This window comes from Macaca nemestrina, chromosome 15, assembly GCF_043159975.1.
Source record: "Macaca nemestrina isolate mMacNem1 chromosome 15, mMacNem.hap1, whole genome shotgun sequence".
Classification (NCBI taxonomy): Eukaryota; Metazoa; Chordata; class Mammalia; order Primates; family Cercopithecidae; genus Macaca; species Macaca nemestrina.
In genome coordinates, this window is record NC_092139.1 from 109,132,602 (window position 1) to 109,157,969 (window position 25,368).

A 25,368-nucleotide genomic window follows, 5' to 3' on the forward strand; every position below is an offset into this window, starting at 1 on the left:
CTGGTGCCGGTGGGTGCCTGTGTGTGGCGATGGGAGGAGGGCTAGAAGGGGACGTAAGGCAGCATCCAACCTTTCCCAGAGAGAAGTTATCTGTTGGGCCTGTCACCTGTGTGGGAGCCGAGGATGAGGGGAAGGATGGCCTAGACTGGGCTGGCCCCTGAGAAGTCTAGGGGAACAGATGGTGCTGGGCTGAGAAGCCAGGACATTGCCTGCCGGGGGAGGTAGAGCTGGTGCATACTGCAGGGAGAGGAGGCTGGCAGTGCTGGCCTGGGCTGGACCCACTGCCATAGCAGTTGCCTACTTGGGGTCCCTGGGTAGGATGGAGTGGGTGGGGTGCCAGGGGCTTTGGTGCTTTCTGGCGATGGGACCCTGATGCCAAGTGCCCCTCTTTGCAAAGAGGAAAAAGTTCATGACCCTGATCCCTTGGCTCCTGTTCATGCTTGCCTGGCCTCCTAGGGTTGGAGGAACAAGCCCTCTCCTGCAGAGGCAGGAGAGCAAGCGCTCTCCTATAATCCAATACATCAGGCGGGAGCACTGAGTCCCTGTCAGGACACCACTCTTCGCAGCATCAGAGTCCAATGGGGTTGGGTCAGGGCAGTGAGAAGGGGTGGCAAGAGGTACCAAGAAGCTCTCAACCAGGCCGGGGCACAAATGCAATCAACACCTCCAACTAAGAGACGCAAAGTCTCCACTCCAGGCTCAGGGCTGCCCCCGCACAGACACTAACTCTAAAACCCCACCCTGCCTCCCTGCCCACCCCCAAGGGTGCTCAGCTGAGCAGCTCCCACTGGGCTAAGGTCACACAACAGGAGGGTGAAGTCCGGGGGCTTCTCATAGGCATCAGGGGCTTGGGCATTCCCTCTGCCCTTCAGAGCTAACATTATTATCTTTTTGGTCAAAAACAAAAGTGCAGATCCTTCTGCAGTCTGCAAACCAGTTCCTTCTGCAGTGTTTTCCTCTGGGAGTGTCTTGGGCTCAGCCACAGTGGTGTCACCCCACCACGCACACTGCCCTGCAAAAGGACTGCCAATACCCCCAGCCCATTCCCCAGCCTCACATATAAATAAGCATTTGCTGCAACCCAGAATCACATCCAGAAGGGAAGTTTCACATGGCTTGGAATCCTTTAAAAAAGGACAGCAAACCAAACACACACACACACACACACACACACGGCTTGGAATCCTTTAAAAAAGGACAGCAAACCAAACACACACACACACACACACACACACACACGCACACACACACACACCCCTCCCACAACCTCCAGCCTGGAGAAGGGGCTGCATGAGGGAAAGGAAGGCCACACACATGATGATGGTCTGGGCCTGGAGGGAATGGTGGGGTGGGGCCATAGGACAGAGATGAAAGGAGTTTCACTAGACGAAGTGCTAATCTCCCTGTAGTCACAGACATCAGCTCTAGGCGGAGGGTGTCAAGTGGCCAGCCAGCAGCTCCCTGTGGCCCAGCCTGAAAGGGAGTGGGGAATGGGTTCAGACCTATTCAGGTGGCAGGGCCCGAGAAGGCCTGCTGAGGTTGGATGGCTTTGAGTGCGAGGATAGCTGGGTGACAGAGGCAATGACACGGGCCAGCCTTTCCCTGTTCCAGAGAGGGTCAGGCTCCAGCTGCAGCTCTTTCTTCCCTGTGAGCTTGGACACACCAATCCTAAACTAGGAGTGTGAAGGAGGAAGGGAGGAGCAGGGAGCAGCAGTTCACATCTGGACCATTCTTAGCACAGGAAGCCACTCATTAAAGATGTTATATAGAAAACTACATGTAAGAAAAAAAAAAGAAAAAGAAATATAAAACCCAAACCAACCAAGTAAATCGCAGGCCAGTGGGTGAGCGGTAAGGGGTGAGTGAAACACACTTGGGTGCTTTGCGGGGCCCTCCCATTCCGTGCCTGGGCTGGATCTTTTTTCTAGAAGTGAGAGTGAGAAGATCGAAAATCTTTTTGTACATTTTTCTTTTCCTCTTTTTTTGGCCTTTTCTTTCTCTTTTCTGTGGTCTTGGGTGCTTCTGGCCCCACAGGCAGGTAGACGGTCAGTTGGCCAGCACCACGGGCTGGAACGGCTGGCTGGGATACTGCATGGTGTTCAGGTTGTAGCTGAGGCCTTCCACAAAGGGTGTCTTCTCCAGGAAGAGGCTGTTGGCACCACCTCCAAATACCTGGGCCATGTCAAAGCTGCTGCTGTTGCAGGTGCCAGCCCCACTGCCCTGGCCATCGGCCGCATCGAAGAAGAGGCTGGGCGAGCCACCACCGTTGTACACGAACTCCTTGGCATTGGGCGAGAGCTGGGACTGAGGGGCTGGGTTGGCCGTGATGAAGTTCAGTGAATGCATAGACAGAGAGAGGCTCTTGTGCTTCAGCAGGCTGTTGGTGGGTGAACGGGCCATGCGAGGCTGCTGTGGTGGCTGCTGGCCACCTGCCCCACTGCTGGCTACACCCCCACCACTTGCTGCCCCGCCACCCTTCTTCATCTTAGTGGAGCCAAATTTGGTGGCAGCGAAAGAGGCGGTGGTGAAGGTGATGGGCTGAGCGGAGCGGGGAATGAAGGTAGGGCTGGGTGACTGGCCAAAGGATGGTGATGGGGAGTTAGACAGGGAGCTGTCCTGGCTGCCAATGGGCACGAACACCTGGGCGTCAGGGTTGAAGCTGCTCTTGATCTCCTTGTCCAGCTCTGGGGCACCACAGCCCTCACTATCATCCAGGTACAGCACTTTCACAGCTCCCTTCTCACCAATCTGGTAGGACACCTCAAAGGGATCAATCCAGACACTCAGCTCCTCAGGCACATTGGCCCGCACATCTTCCACCGCCAGGCCACTCCGCTTGGCGGCCAGCTCCACCACGGGGTCCACCATCTCCCCAATGTGAACACAGCGGAAGCCAGAGCCCTTCAGGGGTTTTTCAGGGTACCAGTGGCCTTCATATTTATTTTTCAAAAGCCGCTCTAGCTCCTCCCCAAACAGGTCTGCCCGGCGCCGGGGCAGCTTGTTGTACAAGTAGGAGATGATGAAGTTCAGGGCCACTTTGATCTCTAGCTGCATGGTCCTTTCCTAGGCAGAGAATCAGCACAGGGCACGTGTACAGCCTTGGGCTCCAGACGGCTCTGGGAAATGAGAGGCATCATGAGAAAATATGCAGAAAGCTGGTGGTGACCAACAGCTAAGGATAGACAGAAAAGCACCAACTTTGGACCACACTAGAACCAGGAGCCTATTTCTGCCCCACCAGTGGCTAATGTCTGACTGTGGGCCCTAGTTTCCTCATTAGTAACATGAGGCCATCATGAAGTTGTTAGTTCAAGGATATAAACTGCCTCACAATGTACCTGGCAATTAAAAGGCAAATGATAAAGTTAGCTACTGTTGGCTGGGCATGGTGGCTCACAACTGTAAGCCCAGCACTTTGGGAGGCCAAGACAGGTAGATCACAAGGTCAAGAGATTGAGACCATCCTGGCCAACATAGTGAAGCCCCATCTCTACTAAAAATACAAAAATTAGCTGAGCATGGTGGCGCATGCCTGGAGTCCCAGCTACTCGGGAGGCTGAGACAGAAGAATCGCTTCAACCCAGGAGGCAGAGGTTGCAGTGAGCCGAGATCACGCCCCTGCACTCCAGCCTGGCGACAGAGCGAGACTCCATCTCAAAAAAAGAAAAAAAAAAAAAAAAAAAAAAAAGCTACTATTTTTAAGTAATTCTAAAGAAATAGGGAAGCTGTGTTTTCCACCATCTTGAGAATTCAGGTCACTGTATGAATGACACTAAAAAAATCAAGTCCCTAAATCAGGTGAAGAAGAGAAGGCTCTTGCTGTCTCTGCAATATCTTGGTGAAGTCGTGCCCCCAAACTGTCACAGACTAAGATGTAAGTTTAAAATCTTTGGTTGTCCTCCTTAAATGAAAAGGGATACAGGTCACTAAACAGGAAAGAGCACTGCCAATTTTTCACTGGGGGCCTGGACTCCAGTCACATCCATCTGTCATCATGGGCCCCATGGGTGTGTATGCTGTCTGGCTCAGTCTGGGTTTGCAGAACTGATTTAAGAACTCCGGCCAGGTGCAGTGGCTCATGCCTGTAATCCTAGCACTTTGGGAGGCCGAGGCGGGCGGATCACCTGAGGTCGGGAGTTTGAGACCAGCCTGACCAACATGGAGAAATCCTGTCTCTACTAAAAATACGAAAAATTAGCCAAGCATGGTGGTGCATGCCTGTAATCCCAGCTACTCGGGAGGCTGAGGTAGGAGAATCACTTGAACCCGGGAGGCGGAGGTTGCGGTGAGCCGAGATGCGCTATTGCACTCCAGCCTGGGCGACAAGAGCGAAACTCCGTCTCAAAAAAAAAAAAAAAAAAGAATAAGACAAGAGCATGAGCCCCAGGAAAAAGGCAAGACCTGTCACAATCAGAGATGTGGACTAACAAGGGAACTGCTGCCTGGGGGCTGCCATAGGGAAGCAGAAAAAAGGAGAGAGAAGTTTCTGGTGAGAGTGTAAGTGATGAGGGTGGCAGAGGAAAGAAATTTTCCATCACCCTGCAGCCTCCAGCAGGGACCCATCATCACTCAGTCTCCCAGGGACTGTCTGACCACCTGTCCTCGGCAGCAGATCAGATTTATCAAGTGTTTTGAGATCCCTGAAGAGAAGGCAGCCCAAGATAAACATGAGATTGTTATTTTGGGATTCTCTCACAGCCAGATCCCACTAAGGTCAAAAAGGTTTATTCCCTCGGCCTGGGCCAGCCTCATGTCTCAGGAAGATGATCTGTGAGGTCCTGAGAGCCAGTGATCCTAATCTCATTTTCTCCAAAAGAGCAGCTCCGGGGCTCATGCTGGGGGAGAAACTGAACTGAAAGAGCCCTCTGAGGGGAGGCAGCACCAGAACATGTTCCGAGCCAGGCCTCTGGGCAAAGCTGTGCTGCTGAGCTAAACACAGAGACATGACTGCTCCATGGACTGTCAAGGGCATCTTCTGTCCTGTGAAAGACTCGGAGCTGGATTTTGATTCAAATCCTTTCTGGATCCAGCTTTAAGTATCCAGGTGCTAATTTCAGGCTTGGGGATTTTGAGTTTCCTAAACACCTGCCCCAACACATTTCCCTGAAATTCTCAGGCCTGGGCCCATGGCTCTTAAGGGGCATTTAATTTAATTTAATTTTACTTTATGTATGTATGTATGTATATATTTTGAGACTGAGTCCGTATATATGTATGTATGTATATATTTTGAGACTGAGTCCGTATATATGTATGTATGTATATATTTTGAGACTGAGTCCGTATGTATGTATGTATATATGTATATATTTTGAGACTGGGTCTCATTCTATCGCCCAGGCTGGAGTGCAGTGTATGTATGTATGTATGTATGTATGTATGTATGTATGTATTTTGAGACTGAGTCTCATTCTATTGCCCAGGCTGGACTGCAGTGGCACGATCTTGGCTTACTGCAACCTCCACCTCCCAGGTTCAAGTGATTCTCGTGCCTCGGCCTCCCGAGTGGCTGGGACTATAGGCACCTGCCACCACGTCTGGCTAATTTTTGTATTTTTAGTGGAGATGTGGTTTCACCATATTGGCCAGGCTGGTCTCAAACTCCTAACCTAAAGTGATTCGCCTGTCTTGGTCTCCTGAAGTGCTGGGATTACGGGCATGAGCCAACACACACAGCCTTAAGGGGCATTTTGGGGACTAAATCCTCAGAAAAAGATTTCTGGGGTGAATGTATCAGAGAAGACTCACTGGGTCAATCTGGAGCAGCATGACAGTGGCTAAATCTAGTTAACTCTCATTTCAGGTCTGAGGAACAGAGATGGTCACATGGGACTCAGCAGAGGTGCCACAACTATGCCTCTCCCAAACCTTCCACAAGAACACTCAGGACTCAGAATACCCTGGTTTCCCTCTTTTCCCAGCCTTTTCCTTAGAGACTTCATCTCTAAGTTTCTTCATATGTCTATGTTTTTCTTTTTCTTTTTTTGAGACAGGGTCTCAATCTGTCACCCAGGCTAGGGTGCAGTGGCAGGATCACAGCTCACTGCAGCCTCCACCTCCCTGGGCTCAGGTGATCCTCTCACTTCAGCCTCCAAGTAGCTGGGACTACAGGCATGCACCACCACACACGGCTTTTTTTGTTTGTTTGTTTTGCGAGATGGAGTCTCATTCTGTCACCCAAGCTGGAGTGAAGTGGCGTGATCTCGGCTCACTGCAACCTCTGCCTCCTGGGTTCAAGCAATTCTCCCCCTTCAGCCTACTGAGTAGCTGGGATTACAGGCATCCACCACCACACCTGGCTAATTTTTGTATTTTGAGTACACACGGGGTTTCATCACATTGGTCAGGCTGCTCTTGAACTCCTGGCCTCAAGTGATCCACTGGCTTCAGCCTCCCAAACCGGTGGGATTACAGGCATGAGCCACTGCAAATGGCCTCATTTTTTTTTTTGTATTTTTATGTAGAGATGTGGTTTCACCATGTTGCCCAGGCTGTTCTTGAACTCCTGGGCTCAAGTGATGCACGTGCCTCAGTCTCAAATGTCTATTAATGATCAATACAGATCAAATTCAGGGCCCTTTTGGGTATAAAAAGTAAGAATACTAGAGGCCGGGCGCGGTGGCTCATGCCTGTAATCCCAGCACTTTGGGAGGCCGCGGGCGGATCATTGAGTCAGAAGATTGAGACCATTCTGCCTAACACGGTGAAACTCCGTCTCTATAAAAATACAAAAATTAGCCAGGCGTGGTGATGGGCACCTGTAGTCCCAGCTACTCCAGAGGCTGAGGCAGGAGAATCACTTGAACCCAGGAGGCAGAGGTTGCAGTGAGCCGAGATCGTGCCATTGCACTCTAGTCTGGGTGACAGAGCAAGACTCTATCTCAAAAAAAAAAAAGTAAGAATAGTAGAAAGAATAATAAGGGCTTTCTGTTTATAAGGCTCAGGCTCATCAGCAGATACAAAGCTGCCCACCAGAACCACGGGCCTTTCCTCAGGAACAGAGGTCTGAAGGGCCACATGGTCCATAGAGGTGTCCAACAAGGAGCAGACTAAAAACTTGTGAAGAACCAGGTGTGGTGGCTCACACCTGTAATCCCAGCACTTCAGGAGGCCGAGGCAGGTGGATCGCTTGAGGCTAGGAATTCAAGACCAGCCTGGCCAACATGGCGAAACCCCGTCTCTACTAAAAACACAAGTATTAGCCGGGCATGGTGGCTCATGCCTGTAATCCCAGCACTTTGTGAGGCTGAGGTGGGCAGATCACAAGGTCAGGAGTTACAGACCAGCCTGAGCAACATGGTGAAACCTTGTCTCTACTAAAAATAAAAAATTAGCCAGGTGTGGTGGCATGCGCCTATAACCTCAGCTACTCAGGAGGCTGAGGCAGGAGAACTGCTTGAACCCGGGAGGCAGAGGTTGCAGTGAGCCAAGATCGCGCCACTGCACTCCAGCCTGGGCAACAGAGTGATTGGTCTCAAAAAAAAAAAAAAAAAACCCATGAAAATTAGCCGGGCCTGGTGGCGGGTGCCTATAATCCCACTACTCAGGGGGCTGAGGCAAGAGAATCACTTGAACCCGGGAGGCAGAAGTTGTGGTAAGCTGAGATCATGCCACTGCACTCCAGTCTGAACGACAAAGTGAGATTCTGCCTCAAAAAAAAAAAAAAAAAAAGTTGTGAGGAAAGTTGATACTGGTTCCCTAGAATGGAACCTGATGTTAAAGACAGTGTTTCCAAAGTATTTCTGAAATCTAAAACAGACTGGTCAACATATGATACTTCTCCCAAGGCACCACATGGCCTCTTAAAATGCACCTCTTGGTATTCGACTGAGAGCAAAGGGCTTCTACACCTTTCTAGGCCTCCTCAAACCTGGCTGCATAATTGCCTTCCAAGTTAACTACTCCTGAACAGTTCGGCCTCAAAATGAGAGCATTTTAAATGCAGGCCAAAGTCATTGGGAAATAAGCCTCCCACCCCAAAATACAATAGAACCACTGTCATCAGCCCTGCCTAGCTAACCATTTTCTGCAGCATAAGCAACTAAAGCTGCACACCAATTTATACCTCAGTGATGTTGCCGCACAAATAAGGAAGCATATAATGCCACCTTTGCCTCTTTAATTAGAGAACAGGCTGGACCAGATGGCTGTGGGGTGGAACCTTATAAAAATGATGGACAACCAGAATGAGATTTTCTGCTCTATCAGCTCAGGCTCTAATTTTGACTGCAAGAAGCTTATGGAGCAGAGGATTAAAGCACTGGTGCTGGCTTGTCTTTAGCTAAAGATAGGAGTGGCCATTCAGAGAAGTTTGTTCATTTTTTAAAAAAGCTACGAACAAATTCTAGTGCTTATATATAAAATATTTATGTATTATAAATACATAATATTTATAATACACAATATTTATGTATTATATTATTATAGTGAAATTAGAAACCTTAGAAATAACTACCTGTCAATAAAGGGAACAAGTAAAGGGATTTGCTTAAGTGGCTGCAGAGTACGCTAAGATCTTTTCCAACCCCAGTGTAGGCACAAACGGCCAAAAAGGGAGCAAGAAGAATAAAAATGGTGAGGTGTTTAACAGCAAAATCTCCCTTTTGTCAACCTATTAAAAAGGGCAAATATGACAGCAAAATTCTGTCCAATTTCACTAAGAATCTTATCCTCACTTGTTTACTAACAGCAGCAAAGTTAACCTGGATTCTGATCCCTTGTGCTGACTTGTGTTTTAAAGAGTAGGTGCCTAGGAGAAAGACGACGAGGGAAAAAGTAGGGCGTGAAGCTCAAAAGAAGCCTCAGTGATTCCAGAGAGAACTGACAAAAATGTGAGGAAGGTGTGTGTGTGTGTGTGTGTGTGTGTGTGTGCGCGCGCGCGCGCGTGTGTGTGTCTGCGCGCGCGCGCATGTGTCTGCCTGCTCTAATGTCAGAAGCAAAGGAAGACTTTTGGCTTCCCCCTCTCCCCGCAAAGGAAGACTTTTGGCTTCCCCCTCTCCCCGCCCGCGAGACGGAGTCTTGCTCTGTAGCCCAGAGCTGGAGTGCAATGGCGCCATCTTGGCTCACTGCAACCTCCGCCTCCCGGGTTCAGCCAACTCTCCTGCCTCAGCCTCCCGAGTAGCTGGGATAATAGGCGCTCAGGACCACACCCAGCTAAGTTTTGTATTTTTAGTAGAGACGGGGCTTCACCATATTGGCCAGGCTGGTCTCGAACTCCTGGCCTCGTGACCCGCTCACCTTAGCCTCCCAAAGTGTTGGGATTACAGGCGTGAGCCACCGCCTAGCCAGAATTTTTTTTTTTTTTTGAGACGGAATTTCACTCTTGTTGCCCACGCTGGAGTGCAGTGGCGTGATCTCGGCTCACTGCAACCTCTGCCTCCCAGGTTCAAGCGATTCTCCTGCCTCAGCCTCCTGGGTAACTGGGATTACAGGAATGCGCCACCACGCCCAGCTAATTTTGTATTTTTAGTAGAGACGGGGTTTCTCCATGTTGGTCAGGCTGGTCTCGAACTCCCGACCTCAGGTGATCCGCTGCCCGCCTCAGCCTCCCAAAGTGTTGGGATTACAGGCGTGAGCCATCGCACCCGGCCGGAAGATTTTTTAGAAAGAAAATTCTGTTTCAAAGAGGGAAAGGAGGGATAATGGTGATGGAATCCACTGAGCCTCAAACCTAAAAAAATATTCAGACACCTCTAGGTCTTAAACGTGCAAACTGTCCTACAGTGACGGACTACAGGACTCAACTGAGCGTGCAGGGGCCAGTAGGTGTCACAGACCGGGTGGATGCCCGGGGAGTGAGAACCAAACGCAGGCAGCTCCTCTCCTTGGTGAGACACGGGATCCGCCCCAACTCACTGGTCCCAGAGGCAGTGGCCCAGACGGGCGGGTGTGGATTGAAAGGCTTCCAGGACTGGTGCCGACTGACTGCACCACCACGCCCAGTCTCACATCATCTCCCCCAGACATAGACCGGTCAACTCTAGGTCTGACTACAAGGACCCTTTCGGCTAAGATCCTTTCTAGGGCACTCCATGTTCCTGAGAAGCCAGGAAAACTCGACTCAACCCAAACGTAGGCGGAGAGGCCAGCGGTGAGGGCGCGCTCTGCACTCTGGGAATTGTAGTCCTCGAACGCCTCCGGACCAGGCGGTAGCGAGTGACCTACTTTCTCTGCACACTACACTTCCCTGAGTACTTTGCGAAGGCCCAAGTGGCCGCAATACGCATGCCCGGTAAGGGGAGCCGACCGAGGGTCGAAGAGCCCAGGAAAAGTTTCCGATGCACATGCGCACTGTGGCGGGCCGGCGCCCCCCTCCCATCGCCTAATACATTTCATATAGATTCTACTCCAAAGGCCTACTCCCCGTATTGTATGGCCCCACCACATCCTCTAGGCTTTACGAGAGCCTAACTTTCCCACCTTTCCCTTCATCGCCTTCCATCACTGTTGAAACTAGGATCTGCTTCTAATGAGCTTCTAATGAGCTTCTAATGAGCTTTTTCTGGGTGAAAGGGGTGGGCTGGCTTAGATAAGGTCACTACCCCCTTTCCCGCACTCAATCTGAATTCCAGGGCCTGGGCGGTCCGTGTGGGGTTACTGGACAGCGGGTTCAAAGGGAAACGGGTCTTTTTCACTTAATGCCTAGCGGACTCGGCTCCAGCGCCCCAACAGCCAGGAAAGGAAAGGCAGGAATCAAACCCAGTCTCCCGTCCTCTCGGCCAAAGAAATTTCCAGTCAAGCTGTGGGGAGGCGCCAGGCCAAGGCCAGCAGGGCCCAAGCCTCACCCCATTTCTAATCCAAGTCTGAGTAACCAGATCTGGGAGAGGGAAATAGGAAAAGGTTCCCAGGCAGAGAAGAAAAAGCTGTACACCTGACACCTGAGCATCTTCTCATACTAAAATTCTGTGTGTCTCCTCCCATTGCAAGGTCTGCTCTACGACCAGACTTACCAGATCTTCGGCAAGCTCCCCTACTGGGTGTTAAACCTCCTTAATCCTTCCTCCCACACAAGCTTCTTTCCCCTATGCTTCACGGAGGAATGGGGGCAGAAGCCCAAGAAAGAAATAGGATTGTTTTTCTGCCGGAAAATCAGAGTTGAAGGACCCATTCCCAGGGTAGGGTGGGTAAGAAGGAGAAAAAGACCGTTTAGATATGGAGTAGCACCAGAGACTGGCCTCCACCGGTCCCAAGTTGAAGCTTGCTGTGCGGGGTTCTGGTTTCTCCTGGGGGAGGGAGAGGGCCTGCCGGCTATGCCTCCTCTCTGCACCCTCCTTCCCCTCCCAGATTTCTGGTGGTCAAGGGCACAGTTCATCCTCTGGACAGGAGGGGAAGGAGTTTGGGGATAGGGCCCCACCTCGCAGGCACCTTACCAAGATAAGCAGAATCCATTCACTGGCACTGCTCTAAGGGTACTTTTTCTGCCCAATTTTCCATTAAAACACTAAAGAATATAAAGAGCTCAAGCCGAAATGGTGAACTCTGGCTCAGGGGCCCAAGGACAATCTCCACTGACCTGTCCCCTCGCCAAAGGGGGTGTACAACCTCCACCCTTCAGGCTCCACAGAGCCAGAAATAGAGCCTATTAACAATTACCACCCCCCCTTCCCTGCACACGGGAAAAGAAGCAGAAAAACAAGGCCTGGATCCCCTTCCTTCCTCGGATTTATTTAACGGTGGGGGGAGTTATGTTTCTTTGAAGAACAAGGAACATCTAGCGAGTAGCTGGGATATAAAGAACTGGGGGAGGCGGGGAAGGGAGGAAATGCACCCCACCCAGGAGAGGGCCACTCTTGGAACTGGGAGAAAAGGGAGCTCTTGGGCACCCCAGGAGCAGAGATGGCGTGAGAAGAGGAGCAGGGGAAAGTGGGATCTAGAGGGAAGCTGGATGGCGAAAGAAAATGCTGGCCAGGCGGGAGGAAGCGGCAGCAACGTGGAGAATCCAGCAAAGCGGGAGTGGGGCGGGGTGGGAGAGGCAGTTCGGCCGGCTGGGTCTCGGGGCGGGCCCCCCGCCCGCACACCCCCCAACTCACTCGGGTCTCCGCGGCGGCGGGGCGCTCTGCCGGCCGCAGGGCGGCTTCTCCCTCCAGGGTGGTCCTGAGCACGGGGCGGAGGTCGCTCTCCCTTCCTTCCCGGGCGCCGCCGGGCCGGGGGGCCGAAGTCCTTTTCGTCGTTGAGGGTTGGGGGACGAAGCAGGGGGCTATGGACTATGACTCTCAAGAATTTCTTTCAGCTCTTAGGAGGTCGGGCTCTGAGGCTGGGGGCCGGAGGGCGGGCGAGCGGGCGGACCAGCGGCTACAACGCGGGGATGGCGGACCGGAGGGTGGTTCGTGTCGCGGAACGGAAGACGGTCTGGGCTGTCGCCGGCGGGCGGTCCTGCCCTTCTGGCCCCGCGTCGCCCGAGCCACTGACTTGCCTCCGCCAACAACCCGCACCTTCCCGCGCCCCGGCCCGAAGTGAGCAAAGTCAATGAAAAGTTTCACCCTTAGCAACCCTGCGCACGGATCCGGCTTCCCCACCCCTGCGTGATGCGTCCCTCCGCCCTGCAGGGGAGGGGCCGGGGCCCGGCCGGGACTACTTCCCAGCTACCCCGCGCCTCAGCTCGCTGGTGCTGCGCGGCTCCGCTCCCCGGCCCTTCTGTACTCTCAGGTCCTGTGTGCGGGTCCCCTCCGTCCCCTCCCCGTCACAGCGCCGCGCCGCACTCCTTTCCTTCATTCCCATACCACTCTCTGAACTTGTGCGCATCGTGTGAGGTGTTCTCCAGGGGCGCAACGTGAGGGCTGGGGGCGACCTGGGGCCGGGTTGCTCACGGGCCGAGCACAGTGCACTCTCCCTTTAGTTGTGTTTGGGGGACGAGTATCGCGGGGAGGGGAGGGCGTCGCCTTGCCCTCCGGAACCCCCGGCTGAGTCGTCCGCCTTGCACCTGCGTCGGCGCCCAGGGTTCGGACGTTTGCCCGAGCCGTTTCCCGGGGCCTTCCCTCCTGCTCCGAGCGTCTGGCCGTGTCCACGGCGATCCCATCGCCCCAGTTACGGCCTCTGCGGGAGGGGGAGCCGAGGGGACTACGCGGGCTCCGGAAACGTTTCGGACTCGTTTCGGGCAGGCCTGAGTCTTCCGAGCGCCTTGTGCTTCCTCGGGGGACTCAACGTCGAATGAAAGGCGAGGGGGACTCTGGGGCCTGGGCCACGCTGTGCGGGAGTAAGAGGAGGCGAGGATGAGGCCGACGGCCATGAAACGAGCCGAGCGCCACAATGGACCTTCCCCTCACCGCCTCTGGCTCCGGCTCTGCGAGTGCGCGCGGGCGCAGCTCCTCTCCCAACTCTTGTTTGCTCTCTCTGGCCAGCGACCCCAGTGTGGGGCACGCGGGAGAACCACATTTCTTCTAGTCAGTCCCGCCGGCGTGGGATGGTCCCTGACCGTGCAACGGGCGCAAGGCTCGCACCCACTACGGCCCCTCGAGCGGTGGAGCGAGGCTCCGCGAACCCGGGACCGGGCGCACCAGGCCCGCGCGCTGAGGCCCCCTGCCCCGGCTCTGGCCACGCGGGCTGCTCTGCCTCTTTGTGACTGTGCGGGACACAGAACCAGGGATAGGGAGGGTCGTCTTCTGCGGTCACAGGCGGACAGGAGTGCCGGAAGATGCAGTTCGGAGCCCCCGGGGGACTATGAGTGAGGTCTTCTCCCCGGTCCCTCCTTAGATCGCCCATTCCCCAGTTCTCCCCTCCCGCCCCCACCTTTTTGGTCACGCCAGACGGTTCCGGCCCAGCAGCAGCCGCCAACCCCACGTTGGGTGGCGAGATCCGAAAGTTTCCAGTTTGCTTTTTTTTTTCTTGATCGCTTTTTTTGGCAAGGGCGGAGAGCACCGGTAGCGTGGGGGGTTTAAATGCGCTTTCCCTGAATGCAACAGAAACAAGCCGGGCTGGAGGGCAAACTCCACCGGGACAGGGAGGCGGGAGGGAGCCTGAGTGCCCCCCATCCCCCACACTTCTGAGCGCCACAACCCCGGGGGCACCTCCAGGGACTACTTGCTTTGTGCGTCAGCGAGTGACAGCGTCACACACACGCCCCCTCCCGCACAGCCCCGCTGCACCCTCCCTTTCCTCCTACCCTCCCCTTCTCTCTTTTCCCCTAGATCTTCCACCAGGCAGAGAGGCTCAGCCGACCCACTCGCTCCCAGAGCACTGAAAGCTAAAAATATAGCAGGCGTGTTAGCAACAGCCTTCCCATTGGTCGGGGGAAACGGAGAAGCGGTATCTGATTGGGTTTAGGATCCAGCCGCTAAGACTGGGCCCTTGAGAGTGTGCGTTTGCGCCAGCGGGCAAGGCAAGGGATGCTGGTATTTGTAGTCATTAAGGCAGCCATGAAACTAGGTGGGTTTACACCCCAGTTCTGCTACCTACTGTGTGATCTTGATTTAATGCAAAACGCTTGACATCACCAAACCTCAGTTTCCTCATCTATAAAATGGAGCTCGTGTGGGGGATTAAATATGATGCTGTATGTAAAGCCTGGCTCAAATCGTTGCTATTCTTAGAGTTTAGTGTTTGGGCCAAATTGCCTCTGCATATCCTGCATATCCTGTGCTCAGTATGGTGTGCGCTCTCCAATGTGGAACTTCTGACAACTGTAAAGGTGAAGGTGAGCTGAAGCGAGTTGTCCTGTGGCATCTTAGGAGGGACAGCTGGAGTATATATAGGCAGTTAAAGGGTAGACGTCTTCTACCATTCCGGACAGGCTGAGGGAGGGCGGACTGAACCCTTAGAAGGAAGGCCATGAATTTCTGCGTGTTTGTGTGTTTAATAGAATCTCTTCTGCAACGCTGGAAAGATACCAGCCCTGAGCAGCAGCAGCAGCATTAGAATGAAATGAGAAATCCAGACTCCTTGGTGGGAGCTCTGGGTAAAAGGTTAGCATGTAAGTAGGAAAAGATAAAATCGAGGGGAAAAAAGGTAACCACCCTTCTCAACTGCTGATGTCTCTATCATGTGGTGAGGAAGAAGTGTTTTTTTTCCTTTCCAGTGTGTGATTACATCTTGCCAGGGCTTAATTGTGAGCTGAATGCCTACTCAGGCATTCCAGATTCCCCTCCCATTTTGAATAATCATATGTTGACAGGCATGCACTGTGCTTGCAAAATGGTGAGCTCTGTGAGCAAGCAAGTTAGGTAGGGAGAAGGTGGGGGCACATCCCCTGTCTGAGAGTAAGCAAGATGTGGCGCCATGAGAAGTCAGGCTGGTCATAATTGGCCCCAGTTAACTCGCATAGATGCGTCACCCTTTCATACACACTCCAGGGCAAGAAATTTTGTATTGTTTCTTTGAAGTTATCCAAGAAAATAGTTCCTCAATTTGATTTCTTCAGCAGATGTAAAGACAGAAACTGGTTTTGGGGAAGTGTGGTTGCCTACTTAAGAAAAATGATTTTTTAAAAAATTTTTATTTATTGTTTGTTTATTTTTTGAGACAGAGTCTTGCTCTGTTGCCCAGGCTGGAGTGCAGTGGCATGATTTCGGCTCACTGCAACCTCCACCTCCTGGTTTCAAGTGATTGTCGTGCCTCAGCCTCCTGAGTATCTGGGATTAGAGGCATGTACCACCACACCTGGCTAATTTTTGTATTTTTAGTAGAGTCGGGGTTTCACCATGTTGGTCAGGCTGGTCTCGAACTTCTAACCTCAGGTGATCTGCCTCCCTTGGCTTCCTGAAGTGCTTGGATTACAGGCATAAGCCACCATGCCTAGCCGACAAATGATTTTTTATGTATTCACCAATACTGTGAAGTCTAGTAAACAAGGTAAGTAAACCTGTCTTGCTAAGATGCTAAAATGCAGTGTTCAAAGAAAGTAACATTTTAGCTTTGGTGGTCTCAACAGGCCCCTCTGGACAGAGCTGATAAGGAACTGAGCGACTGGGAACAGGTGGAAATAATCAGTCTTTTAAGACAGGAAAATTCCAGGCAAGGCAAAGAATCTTTTCCTTCTATATCCTTGCTTCAAACTACAATAAAAAAGCTACAGGTCTGGCTGTGCACGGTGGCTTACGCCTGTAATCCCAGTGCTTTGGGAGGCCGAGGCAGGCGGATCACCTGAGGTCGGGAGCTTGAGACCAGCCTGACCAACATGGAGAAACACCGTCTCTACTAAAAATACAAAATTAGCCCGGCATGGTGGCACATGCTTGTAATCCCAGCTACTAGGGAGGCTGAGGTAGGAGAATCGCTTGAACCTGGGAGGCAGAGGTTGCAGTGAGCTGAGATCACACCATTGCATTCCAGCCTGCGCAACAAGAGTGAAACTCCGTCTCAAAAAAAAACCCAAAAAACGCTACAGGCGCCTGGTGGCTCACACCTGTAATCCCAGGACTCTGGAAGGCCAAGGAGGGTGGATCACAAGGTCAGGAGATTGAGAACATCCTGGCCAATGTAGTGAAACCCCGTCTCTACAGGCTGGGCACCGTAGCTCACGCCTGTAATCCCAGGACTTTGGGAGGCCAAGGCAGACAGATCACCTGAGGTCACGAGTTTGAGACCAGCCTGGCCAACATGGTGAAACACCGTCTCTATTAAAAATACAAAAAAAGGCCGGGCGCGGTGGCTCAAGCCTGTAATCCCAGCACTTTGGGAGGCCGAGACGGGCGGATCACGAGGTCAGGAGATCGAGACCATCCTGGCTAATACGGTGAAACCCCGTCTCTACTAAAAATACAAAAAACTAGCCGGGCGAGGTGGCGGGCGCCTGTGGTCCCAGCTACTCGGGAGGCTAAGGCAGGAGAATGGCGGGAACCCGGGAGGCGGAGCTTGCAGTGAGCTGAGGTACGGCCACTGCACTCCAGCCCGGCGACAGAGCGAGACTCCGTCTCAAAAAAAAAAAAAAAATACAAAAAAAAAAAAAAAATAGCTGAGCGTGGTGGCGGTTGCCTATAATCCCAGCTACTCAGGAGGCTGAGACAAGATAATTGCTTGAACCCGGGAGTCAGGTTGCAGTGAGCTGAGACTGCACAATTACACTCCGGCCTGGGCAACAAAGTGGGACTCTGTCTCAAAAAAAAAAAATCCCTTCTCTACTAAAATACAAACAATTAGCCGGGCATGGTGGTATGCACCTGAGGCTGAGGCAGGGGAACTGCTTGAACCCGTGAGGCGGAGGTTGCAGTGAGCTGAGATCCTATCACTGCACTCCAGTCTGGTGACAGAGCAAGACTCCATCTCAAAGCAAAAAAAAAAAAAAAAAAAGCTACAGGTCAGAATACAGTGACACATAGTCTTTCTGAAATTTAGTCAGTTCAGTTTGATTCCCTGGGAAGTTCATTTTAATTTAGAAGCTGCTAATTTGGCAGGCCAAGGTCCACATCTGGCAGATGTATTTTCTTGGCATATACTGACATATTACGGTTTTAAAAGTGAGTTGCCAATATTGAAAATTTGGGGCCGGGCGCGGTGGCTCACGCCTGTAATCCCAGCACTTTGGGAGGCCGAGACGGGCGGATCACGAGGTCAGGAGATCGAGACCATCCTGACTAACACGGTGAAACCCCGTCTCTACTAAAAATACCAAAATTAGCCGGGCGCGGTGGCGGGCGCCTGTAGTCCCAGCTACTCGGGAGGCTGAGGCAGGAGAATGGCGGGAACCCGGAAAGGCGGAGCTTGCAGTGAGTGGAGATCGCGCCACTGCACTCCAGTCTGGGCAACAGAGCGAGACTCCGTCTCAAAAAAAAAAAAAAAAAAAAAAAAAAAAAAAAAAGAAAATTTGGGATGTTGTACAAAAATATCTTAAATTGTCACTTGTCCTAAATTCAAAATATCTGGCAACACTGGGCATTCAAACTGGCAGCAATTGTCTGGAGTTGAATAGCAGCTGTCTCCTTTAGACAGGGCTTGTGTTCTTTGGTTGCCTAAGGTCCCCACCATTCCCCTATTGTGTCCCAGACACAGAGGCTGAGGGTCACATACCATTTATCATCACACTTGGGCTATTATTCTTTTACCCCTCCCTTTTCAATCAATGATATTACTCACCCAGACTCCTGAGTTTGTGACCCCTTTTTCTTTTTTTTTTTTTTTTCTTTCTTTTTTTTTTTTTTTTTGAGACAGAGTCTCGCTTAGTGGCCCAGGCTGGAGTGCAATGGCGCGATCTCAGCTCACTGCAAGCTCCGCCTCCCGGGTTCACGCCATTCTCCTGCCTCAGCCTCCCGAGTAGCTGGGACTACAGGCGCCCGCCACCACTCCCCTATTGTGTCCCAGACACAGAGGCTGAGGGTCACATACCATTTATCATCACACTTGGGCTATTATTCTTTTACCCCTCCCTTTTCAATCAATGATATTACTCACCCAGACTCCTGAGTTTGTGACCCCTTTTTCTTTTTTTTTTTTTTTTTTTTTTTTTTTGAGACAGAGTCTCGCTTAGTCGCCCAGGCTGGAGTGCAATGGCGCGATCTCGGCTCACTGCAAGCTCCGCCTCCCGGGTTCACGCCATTCTCCTGCCTCAGCCTCCCGAGTAGCTGGGACTACAGGCGCCCGCCGCCTCGCCCGGCTAATTTTTTGCATTTTTAGTAGAGACGGGGTTTCACCGTGTTAGCCAGGATGGTCTCGATCTCCTGACCTCGTGATCCGCCCGTCTCGGCCTCCCAAAGTGCTGGGATTACAGGCATGAGCCACCGCGCCCGGCTGTGACCCCTTTTTCAGTTTAATTTAGCAAGTAATTGTTGGAGTGGTTGCATATTGTATGCCCTGGGTGGAAGGAGAGGCAAAGGGAACTCAAGGATCTTATTCATCATCTAGTTAGTTGTTGCTGTTGTTTTTTAATAGAGACAGGGTTTTGCTAGGTTTATTGGCCAGGTTGGTCTTGCCTCAAGCAATCCTACCACCTCCCAAATTGCTAGGATTACAGGTGTAAGCCACCGCACCTGGCCTAGTTGATTTTATTTTTATCCCCCCCACCCCCCCCCCACCGAGCCCCTCTTCTAGTTAATTGTTTTAAAACTTGAGGTTGTCATCCATTAGTGGGGGTCATAAAATTACCCAGTTTAGGCCAGGCATGGTGGCTCATGCCTGTAATCTCAGCACTTTGGGAGGCCAAGACGGGCAGATCACGAGGTCAGGAGTTGGAGACCAGCCTGGCCAACATGGTGAAACACCATCTCTACTAAAAATATAAAAATTAGCTGAGCGTGGTGGCAGGCACCTGTAATTCCAGCTACTAGGGAGGCTGAAGCAGGAGAATCACTTGAAACCTGAAGGCAGAGGTTCCAGTGAGCCAAGATCACGGCACTGCACTCCAGCCTGGGCAAAAGAACGAAACTCCATCTCAAAAGAAAAACAAAACAAAACCCAGTTGAATGGATTTCAGCCAGGAATTTTAGAATAGAATGAAAGAAAATGAAAATATCAGGCCAGGTGCAGTGGCTCACGCGTATAATTTCAGCACTTAGGGAAGCCGAGGCAGGTGGATCACAAGGTCAGGAGATCAAGACCAGCTGGGCCAATATGGTAAAACCCCATCTCTACTAAAAATACAAAAATTAACTGAGTGTGGTGGTGGGCGCCTGTAGTCCCAACTACATAGGAGGCTGAGGCAGGAGAATCGCTTGAACCCAGGAGGTGGAGTTTGCAGGGAGCTGAGATCGTGCCACTGCACTCCAGCCTGGGTGACCGAGACCCTGTCTCAAAAAAAAAAAAAAAAAAAAAGAAGAAAATGAAAGTATCAGATTATAGCTCGCACAGTAATATTGTTTCATGAAACTTTTGTTTCTGTTGTATGTAGGTACTAGACATGAAAATAATGCAAATGACAGAAATTGTTGTGGGTTATGGTGCTTCTGGAACCTTTCATGAGATGTCAGGGGCTTGAAAGGAAGAGGTATCCATTTGGCCAGTAGATGGGAAGGTAGAAGGGTATTTCAAACAAAGGAAACAGCCATGGAAAAGGCAGTGAGTATTCAAGGGATTTCCCTTCGACTGCCTGATGGAGTGAGGAGCACAGATAGAAGTCAAGTAAGGAGGCTGGGCGTGGTGGCTCATGCCTGTAATCCCAGCACTTTGAGAGGCCGAGGCCGGGGAATCACCTGAGGTCAGGGGTTTGAGACTAGCCTTGCCAACATGGGGAAACCCGTCTCTACTAAAAATACAAAAATCAGCTGGGTGTGGTGGCACATGCCTGTAATCCCAGCTACTCAGGAGGCTGAGGCTGGAGAATTGCTTCAACTCAAGAGACGGAGGTTGCAGTGAGCCGAGATTGAGTCACTGCATTCCAGCCTGGGCAACACAGCAAGATTCTATTAAAAAAAAAAAAAAAAAGGCTGGGCAAGGTGGCTCACGCCTGCAATCCCAGCACTTTGGGAGGTCGAGTGCTGTCTCTACTAAAAACACAAAAATTGGCTGGGCATGGTGGCACACGCCTGTAATTCCAGCTACTCGGTAGGTTGAGGCAGAAGAATCGCTTGAATCCAGGAGGTGGAGGTTGCAGTGAGCCAAGATCCTGTTACTGCACTCCAGCCTGGGCGACAGAGCAAAACTCCATCTCAAAAAACAAAAACAAAAAAGCCTGTAATCCTAGCACTTTGGGAGGCTGTGGTTCAGGAGTTTGAGACCAGTGTGGGCAACATGGTGAAACCCTGTCTCCACTAAATACAAAAGATTGGCTGGGCGTGGTGGCCCACGCCTGTAGTTCTAGCTACTCGGGAGGCCAAGACAGGAGAATCGCTTGAATCTGGGAGGCAGAAATTGCAGTGAGCTGAGATCGTGCCACTGCAGTCCAGCCTGGGCAATGGAGAAATATTTCATCTCCCAAAAAAAAAAAAAAAAAAAGCAAACCAAGAATGGGATTATGAAATTGACAGAGGAGCAGGTTTCAGTGGAATTCACTTGACTGACTAAACTGCTTATTTGAGATGCTACAGGGCATTAATCTTATACACACAGAGGCTGATGGAGTGCAGTTAAGGTGATGTTTTGATGAAACAAAGGAATAATTTTTGAAACATCTATAGTTACAAGATGTCATGTGGACCAAAGTGGTTAATAAGTAACTTAAATTGTTTTTTTTGATAGGGAGTCGCTCTTGTTGCCCAGGCTGGAGTGTAGTGGCGTGATCTCTGCTCACTGCAACCTCTGACTCCCATGTTCTAGTGATTCTCCTGCCTCAGCCTCCAGAATAGCTGGGACTACAGGCTTTCACCACCACACACGGCTAATTTTTTTTTTTGAGACAGAGTTGTTCTGTTGCCCTGACTGGAGTGCAGTGGCATGATCTTGCCTCACCACAACCTCAGCCTCTCGGTTGGGTTCAAGTGATTCGCCTGCCTCAGCCTCCGGAGTAGCTGGGATTACAGGCATTTGCCACCACACCCATCTAAATTTTATATTTTTAGTAGAGATGGGGTTTCACCATGTTGGTCAGGCTGGTCTGGAACGTCTCCTGACCTCAGGTGATCCACCAACCTTGGCCTCCTAAAGTGTTGGGATTACAGGCGTGAGCGACCGTGCCTGACCAAAAATCTTTAAGTTAAATTTTTTTTTTTTCCTGTTATAGACAAGGTTTCATTCTGTCACTCAGGCTAGAGTGTAGTGGTGCCATCGTAGCTCACTGTAACCTTGATCTCCTGGACTCAAGTGATCCACCTCAGCTTCCCAAGTAGCTAGGGCTATATGCACATGGCACCACACCTGGCTAATTAAAAAAAATTTTTTTTAGGCTGGGCACGGTGGCTCATGCTTGTAATCCCAGCACTTTGGGAGACCAAGGCAGGTGGATCACGAGGCCAGGAGTTCAAGACCAGCTTGGCCAACATAGTGAAACCCCGTGTCTACTAAAAATACAAAAATTAGGCCGGGCACGGTGGCTCACGCCTGTAATCCCAGCACTTTGGGAGGCCGAGGCAGGTGGATTGCCTGAGGTCAGGAGTTCGAGACCAGCCTGACCAACATGATGAAAGCCCGTCTCTACTAAAAATACAAAAATTAGCTGGGTATGGTGGCAGGCGCCTGTAATCTCAGCTACTCGGGAGGCTGAGGAAGGAGAATAGCTTGAACCTGGGAGGCAGAGGTTGCAGCGAGTTGAGATCGCACCATTGCACTCCAGCCTAGGTGACAAGAGCGAGACTTCGTCTAAAAAAAAAAAAAAAAATTAGCTGGGTGTGGTGGCACACGCCTGTAGTCCCAGCTACTCGGGAGGCTGAGGTGGGAGAACCACTTGAACCCAGGAGGCAGAGGTTGCAGTGAGCTGAGACCATGCCACTGTACTCCAGCCTGGGTGACAGTGAGACTCTGTCTCAAAAAAAAAAAAAAAATTTTTTTTTTTTTTTTTTTTTTTTTTTTTTGAGACGGAGTCTCGCTCTGTCGCCCAGGCTGGAGTGCAGTGGCGCGATCTCGGCTCACTGCAAGCTCCGCCTCCCGGGTTTACACCATTCTCCTGCCTCAGCCTCCCGAGTAGCTGGGACTACAGGCGCCCACAACCGCGCCTGGCTAATTTTTTGTATTTTTAGTAGAGACGGGGTTTCACCGTGGTCTCGATCTCCTGACCTAGTGATCCGCCCGCCTCGGCCTCCCAAAGTGCTGGGATTACAGGCGTGAGCCACCGCGCCCGGCACAAATTTTTTTTTTTGTGGGGACGGGGGCCTCACTATGTTGCTTTGACTAGTCATAAACTCCTGGCCTCCCAAAGTACTGGGATTACAGGCATGCACCACCATGCCCGGCTAATTTTTGTAATTTTAGTAGAGATGGGGTTTCCCCATGTTGGTCAGGCTCGTCTTGAACCCCCGACCTCAGGTAATCTGTCTGCCTCGGCCTCCCAAAGTGCTGGGATTACAAACATGAGCCACCACGCCCGGCCTATTTTTTATTCTTAACTAGGGCTTTTTTGCACATTCTAATTACAGTCTGAAAATGATCTGGTCTCTCTACCTCTTTTGACCTACCACACCTTAGTCAGTTTTCTTTTGCTTGTAATACCTGAAACTATGTTATTTATAAAGAGAGAAATTTATTTATAATTATATAGTTATAGAGGTTCTATAACTATATAGTTATATAGTTCTGGAGGCTGGGAAGTCCCAGGTTGAGGGGGTACATTTAATGAGAGCATTCTCACTGGGACGTTCTGCAGAGTCCCAAAGTGGCACAGGGAATCACATGGCAAAGGGGCTGAGAGTGCTGGCTCAGTTTCTCCTCTTATAAAGCTATCGGTCCCACCTGGGTGCGGTGGCTCACGCCTATAGTCCCAGCACTTTGGGAGGCCGAGGTGGGCAGATCATGAGGTCAGGAGATCGAAACCATCCTGGCTAACACGGTGAAACCCCGTCTCTGCTAAAAAATACAAAAAAAATTAGCCAGGCGTGATGGCGGGCGCCTGTAGTCCCAGCTACTCGGGAGGCTGAGGCAGGAGAATGGCGTGAACCCGGGAGGTGGAGCTTGCAGTGAGCCGAGTTTGCACCACTGCACTCCAGCCTGGGCGACGGAGCGAGAGTCCGTCTCAAAAAATAAATCAGTAAATAAAAGCCATTGGTTCCATTTCTATGAGAACCCATTAATCCATTAACAGTGAAAGGATGGGCCAGGTAGATTGGCTTATGCTGTAATGGTGGATACATACTGAAGTGAGTGGATTGTTTGAGGTCAGGAGTTCAAGACCAGCCTGGCTAATATGGTGAAACCCTGTCACTACTAAAATTACAAAAATTAGCTGGGCATGGTGGTGGACACAAAAATCAGCTGGGCATGGTGGCATGTGCCTACAGCTACTCAGGAGGCCGAGGCAGGGGAATCGCTTGAACCTGGGAGGTGGAGGTTGCAGTGAGCCGAGATCACGCCACTGCACTCCAGCGTGGGTGACAGACTCTGTCTCAACAAAACAAAACAAAAACAGTGAAAGGATGAATCCCCTCATGCGGGCAGAGCCCTCATGACCCAATCATTTCCTAAAGGTCCCATTTCTGAACACTGCCACACTGGGGATCAAGTTTCAACATGAGTTTTGGAGGGGACAAACATTCAAACCATAGCAATCACCTCACTGATTGATTAGAATTGCTCAGAGCTCCCTAAACACATCACCCTAGGCTGGGGGTAGTGGCTCATGCCTATAATCCTAACACACTGGAAGGCCAAGGCAGGCGGATCGCTTGACCTTAGGAGTTCGAGACCAGTCTGGTCAATATGGTGAAACCTTGTCTCTACAAAAAAGACAAAAAAAAAAACAAAAAAAAACCAGGCATGCTGGTTCTCACCTCTTAGCTACTCAGGAGGCTGAGTTGGGAGGACTGTTTGAGCCCTGGGGGTTGAGGCTGCAGTGAGCCGTGTTCATGCCACTGCACTCCAGGTTGGGGGACAAAGTGAGACCGTATCCGAATCAATCAATATATAGCACCCTGTTCACGACTGTCTTTGCTTAAGTTGACACCCCCAACAAATGCCTTTATTTGCCTACTGTACCCTTTGCCTGTAGGTTCTGACATATCAAAGCCCAGTTTATTACCCAGTTTCCTTGACTTTAAGTAGTCATTCAATACTAAACACCTACCTGCTACCTACTGGGCAAAACAAACTTGCTTCCTGCTCTTGTAGACACAGTCGTAGGTTACTTTCACTGATCACCAAATGCTAAGAAAACACACAGGGTTGGGTGTGGTGACTCATGCCTGTATTCACAGCACTTTTGGAGGCCAAGGCAGGAGGGTAACTTGAATCCAGGAGTTTGAGACCAGTCTGGGCAACACAGCGAGACCTTGTCTCTATAAAAATTACAAAAAACAGGCCAGGCTTGGTGGCTCATGCCTGTAATCCCAGCACTTTGGGAGGCCAGGAGTTCAAGAGCAGCCTGACCAACGTAGTGTAACCCCATCTCTACTAAAAATACAAAAAATTAGCTGGGCGTGGTGGCAGGTGCCTGTAATCCCAGCTACTAGGGAGGCTGGGGCAGGAGAATCACTTGAATCTGGGAGGCGGAGAGTGCAGTGAGCAGAGATCGTGCCATTACACTCTAGCCTGGGCGACAGTGCAAAATTCCATCTCAAAAACAAAAAAACAAAAACAAAAAACTAGCTGGGCAGGGTGGTGCATGCCTGTAGTCCCAGCTATTCCAGAGCCTGAGGTGGGAGGAGTGCTGAGTCTGGGAAGTAGAGGTTGCAGTGAGTTAAGATTGTGCCATTGCACTCCAGCCTGGGCGACAGAGACACCGTCTCAAAACCAACCAACCAAACAAAAAAAACCACGTATGATGCTATGTGGGAGTACCAGGGGAACTTACATTAAGGGTCCAGAGAGGCATCTTTGAGGAAATATTTGGCTAAGGTCAGAAGGGAGTAGGAGTTAGCTGAGTAAAAGGGAGGGGGGCACAAGCATTCTGGAGGGATCAACATGTTAAAAATAAACTCAAAGCAGAAG

The 25,368-nt window shown here is 51.1% G+C and overlaps 1 protein-coding gene across 1 annotated transcript; it reads right to left on the reverse strand.

The window, feature by feature from the left end:
* Positions 1-1,947: 1,947 nt before the first annotated feature.
* Positions 1,948-12,455, reverse strand: LOC105464380 (transducer of ERBB2, 2). Its single transcript, XM_011712214.3, has 2 exons — positions 12,030-12,455; positions 1,948-3,116 (listed from the first exon to the last, which is right to left on the reverse strand). The coding sequence occupies exon 2, from the start codon at positions 3,052-3,054 to the stop codon at positions 2,047-2,049; it is 1,008 nt and encodes a 335-aa protein (XP_011710516.1). The 5' UTR covers positions 3,055-3,116; positions 12,030-12,455; the 3' UTR covers positions 1,948-2,046.
* Between the last annotated feature and the right edge of the window lie 12,913 nt (positions 12,456-25,368).

What these genes read in the sequence shown, in the direction of transcription:
- LOC105464380 (XM_011712214.3), bottom strand. Translation starts at nt 3,054, where the DNA reads ATGCAGCTAGAGATCAAAGTGGCCCTGAACTTCATCATCTCCTACTTG.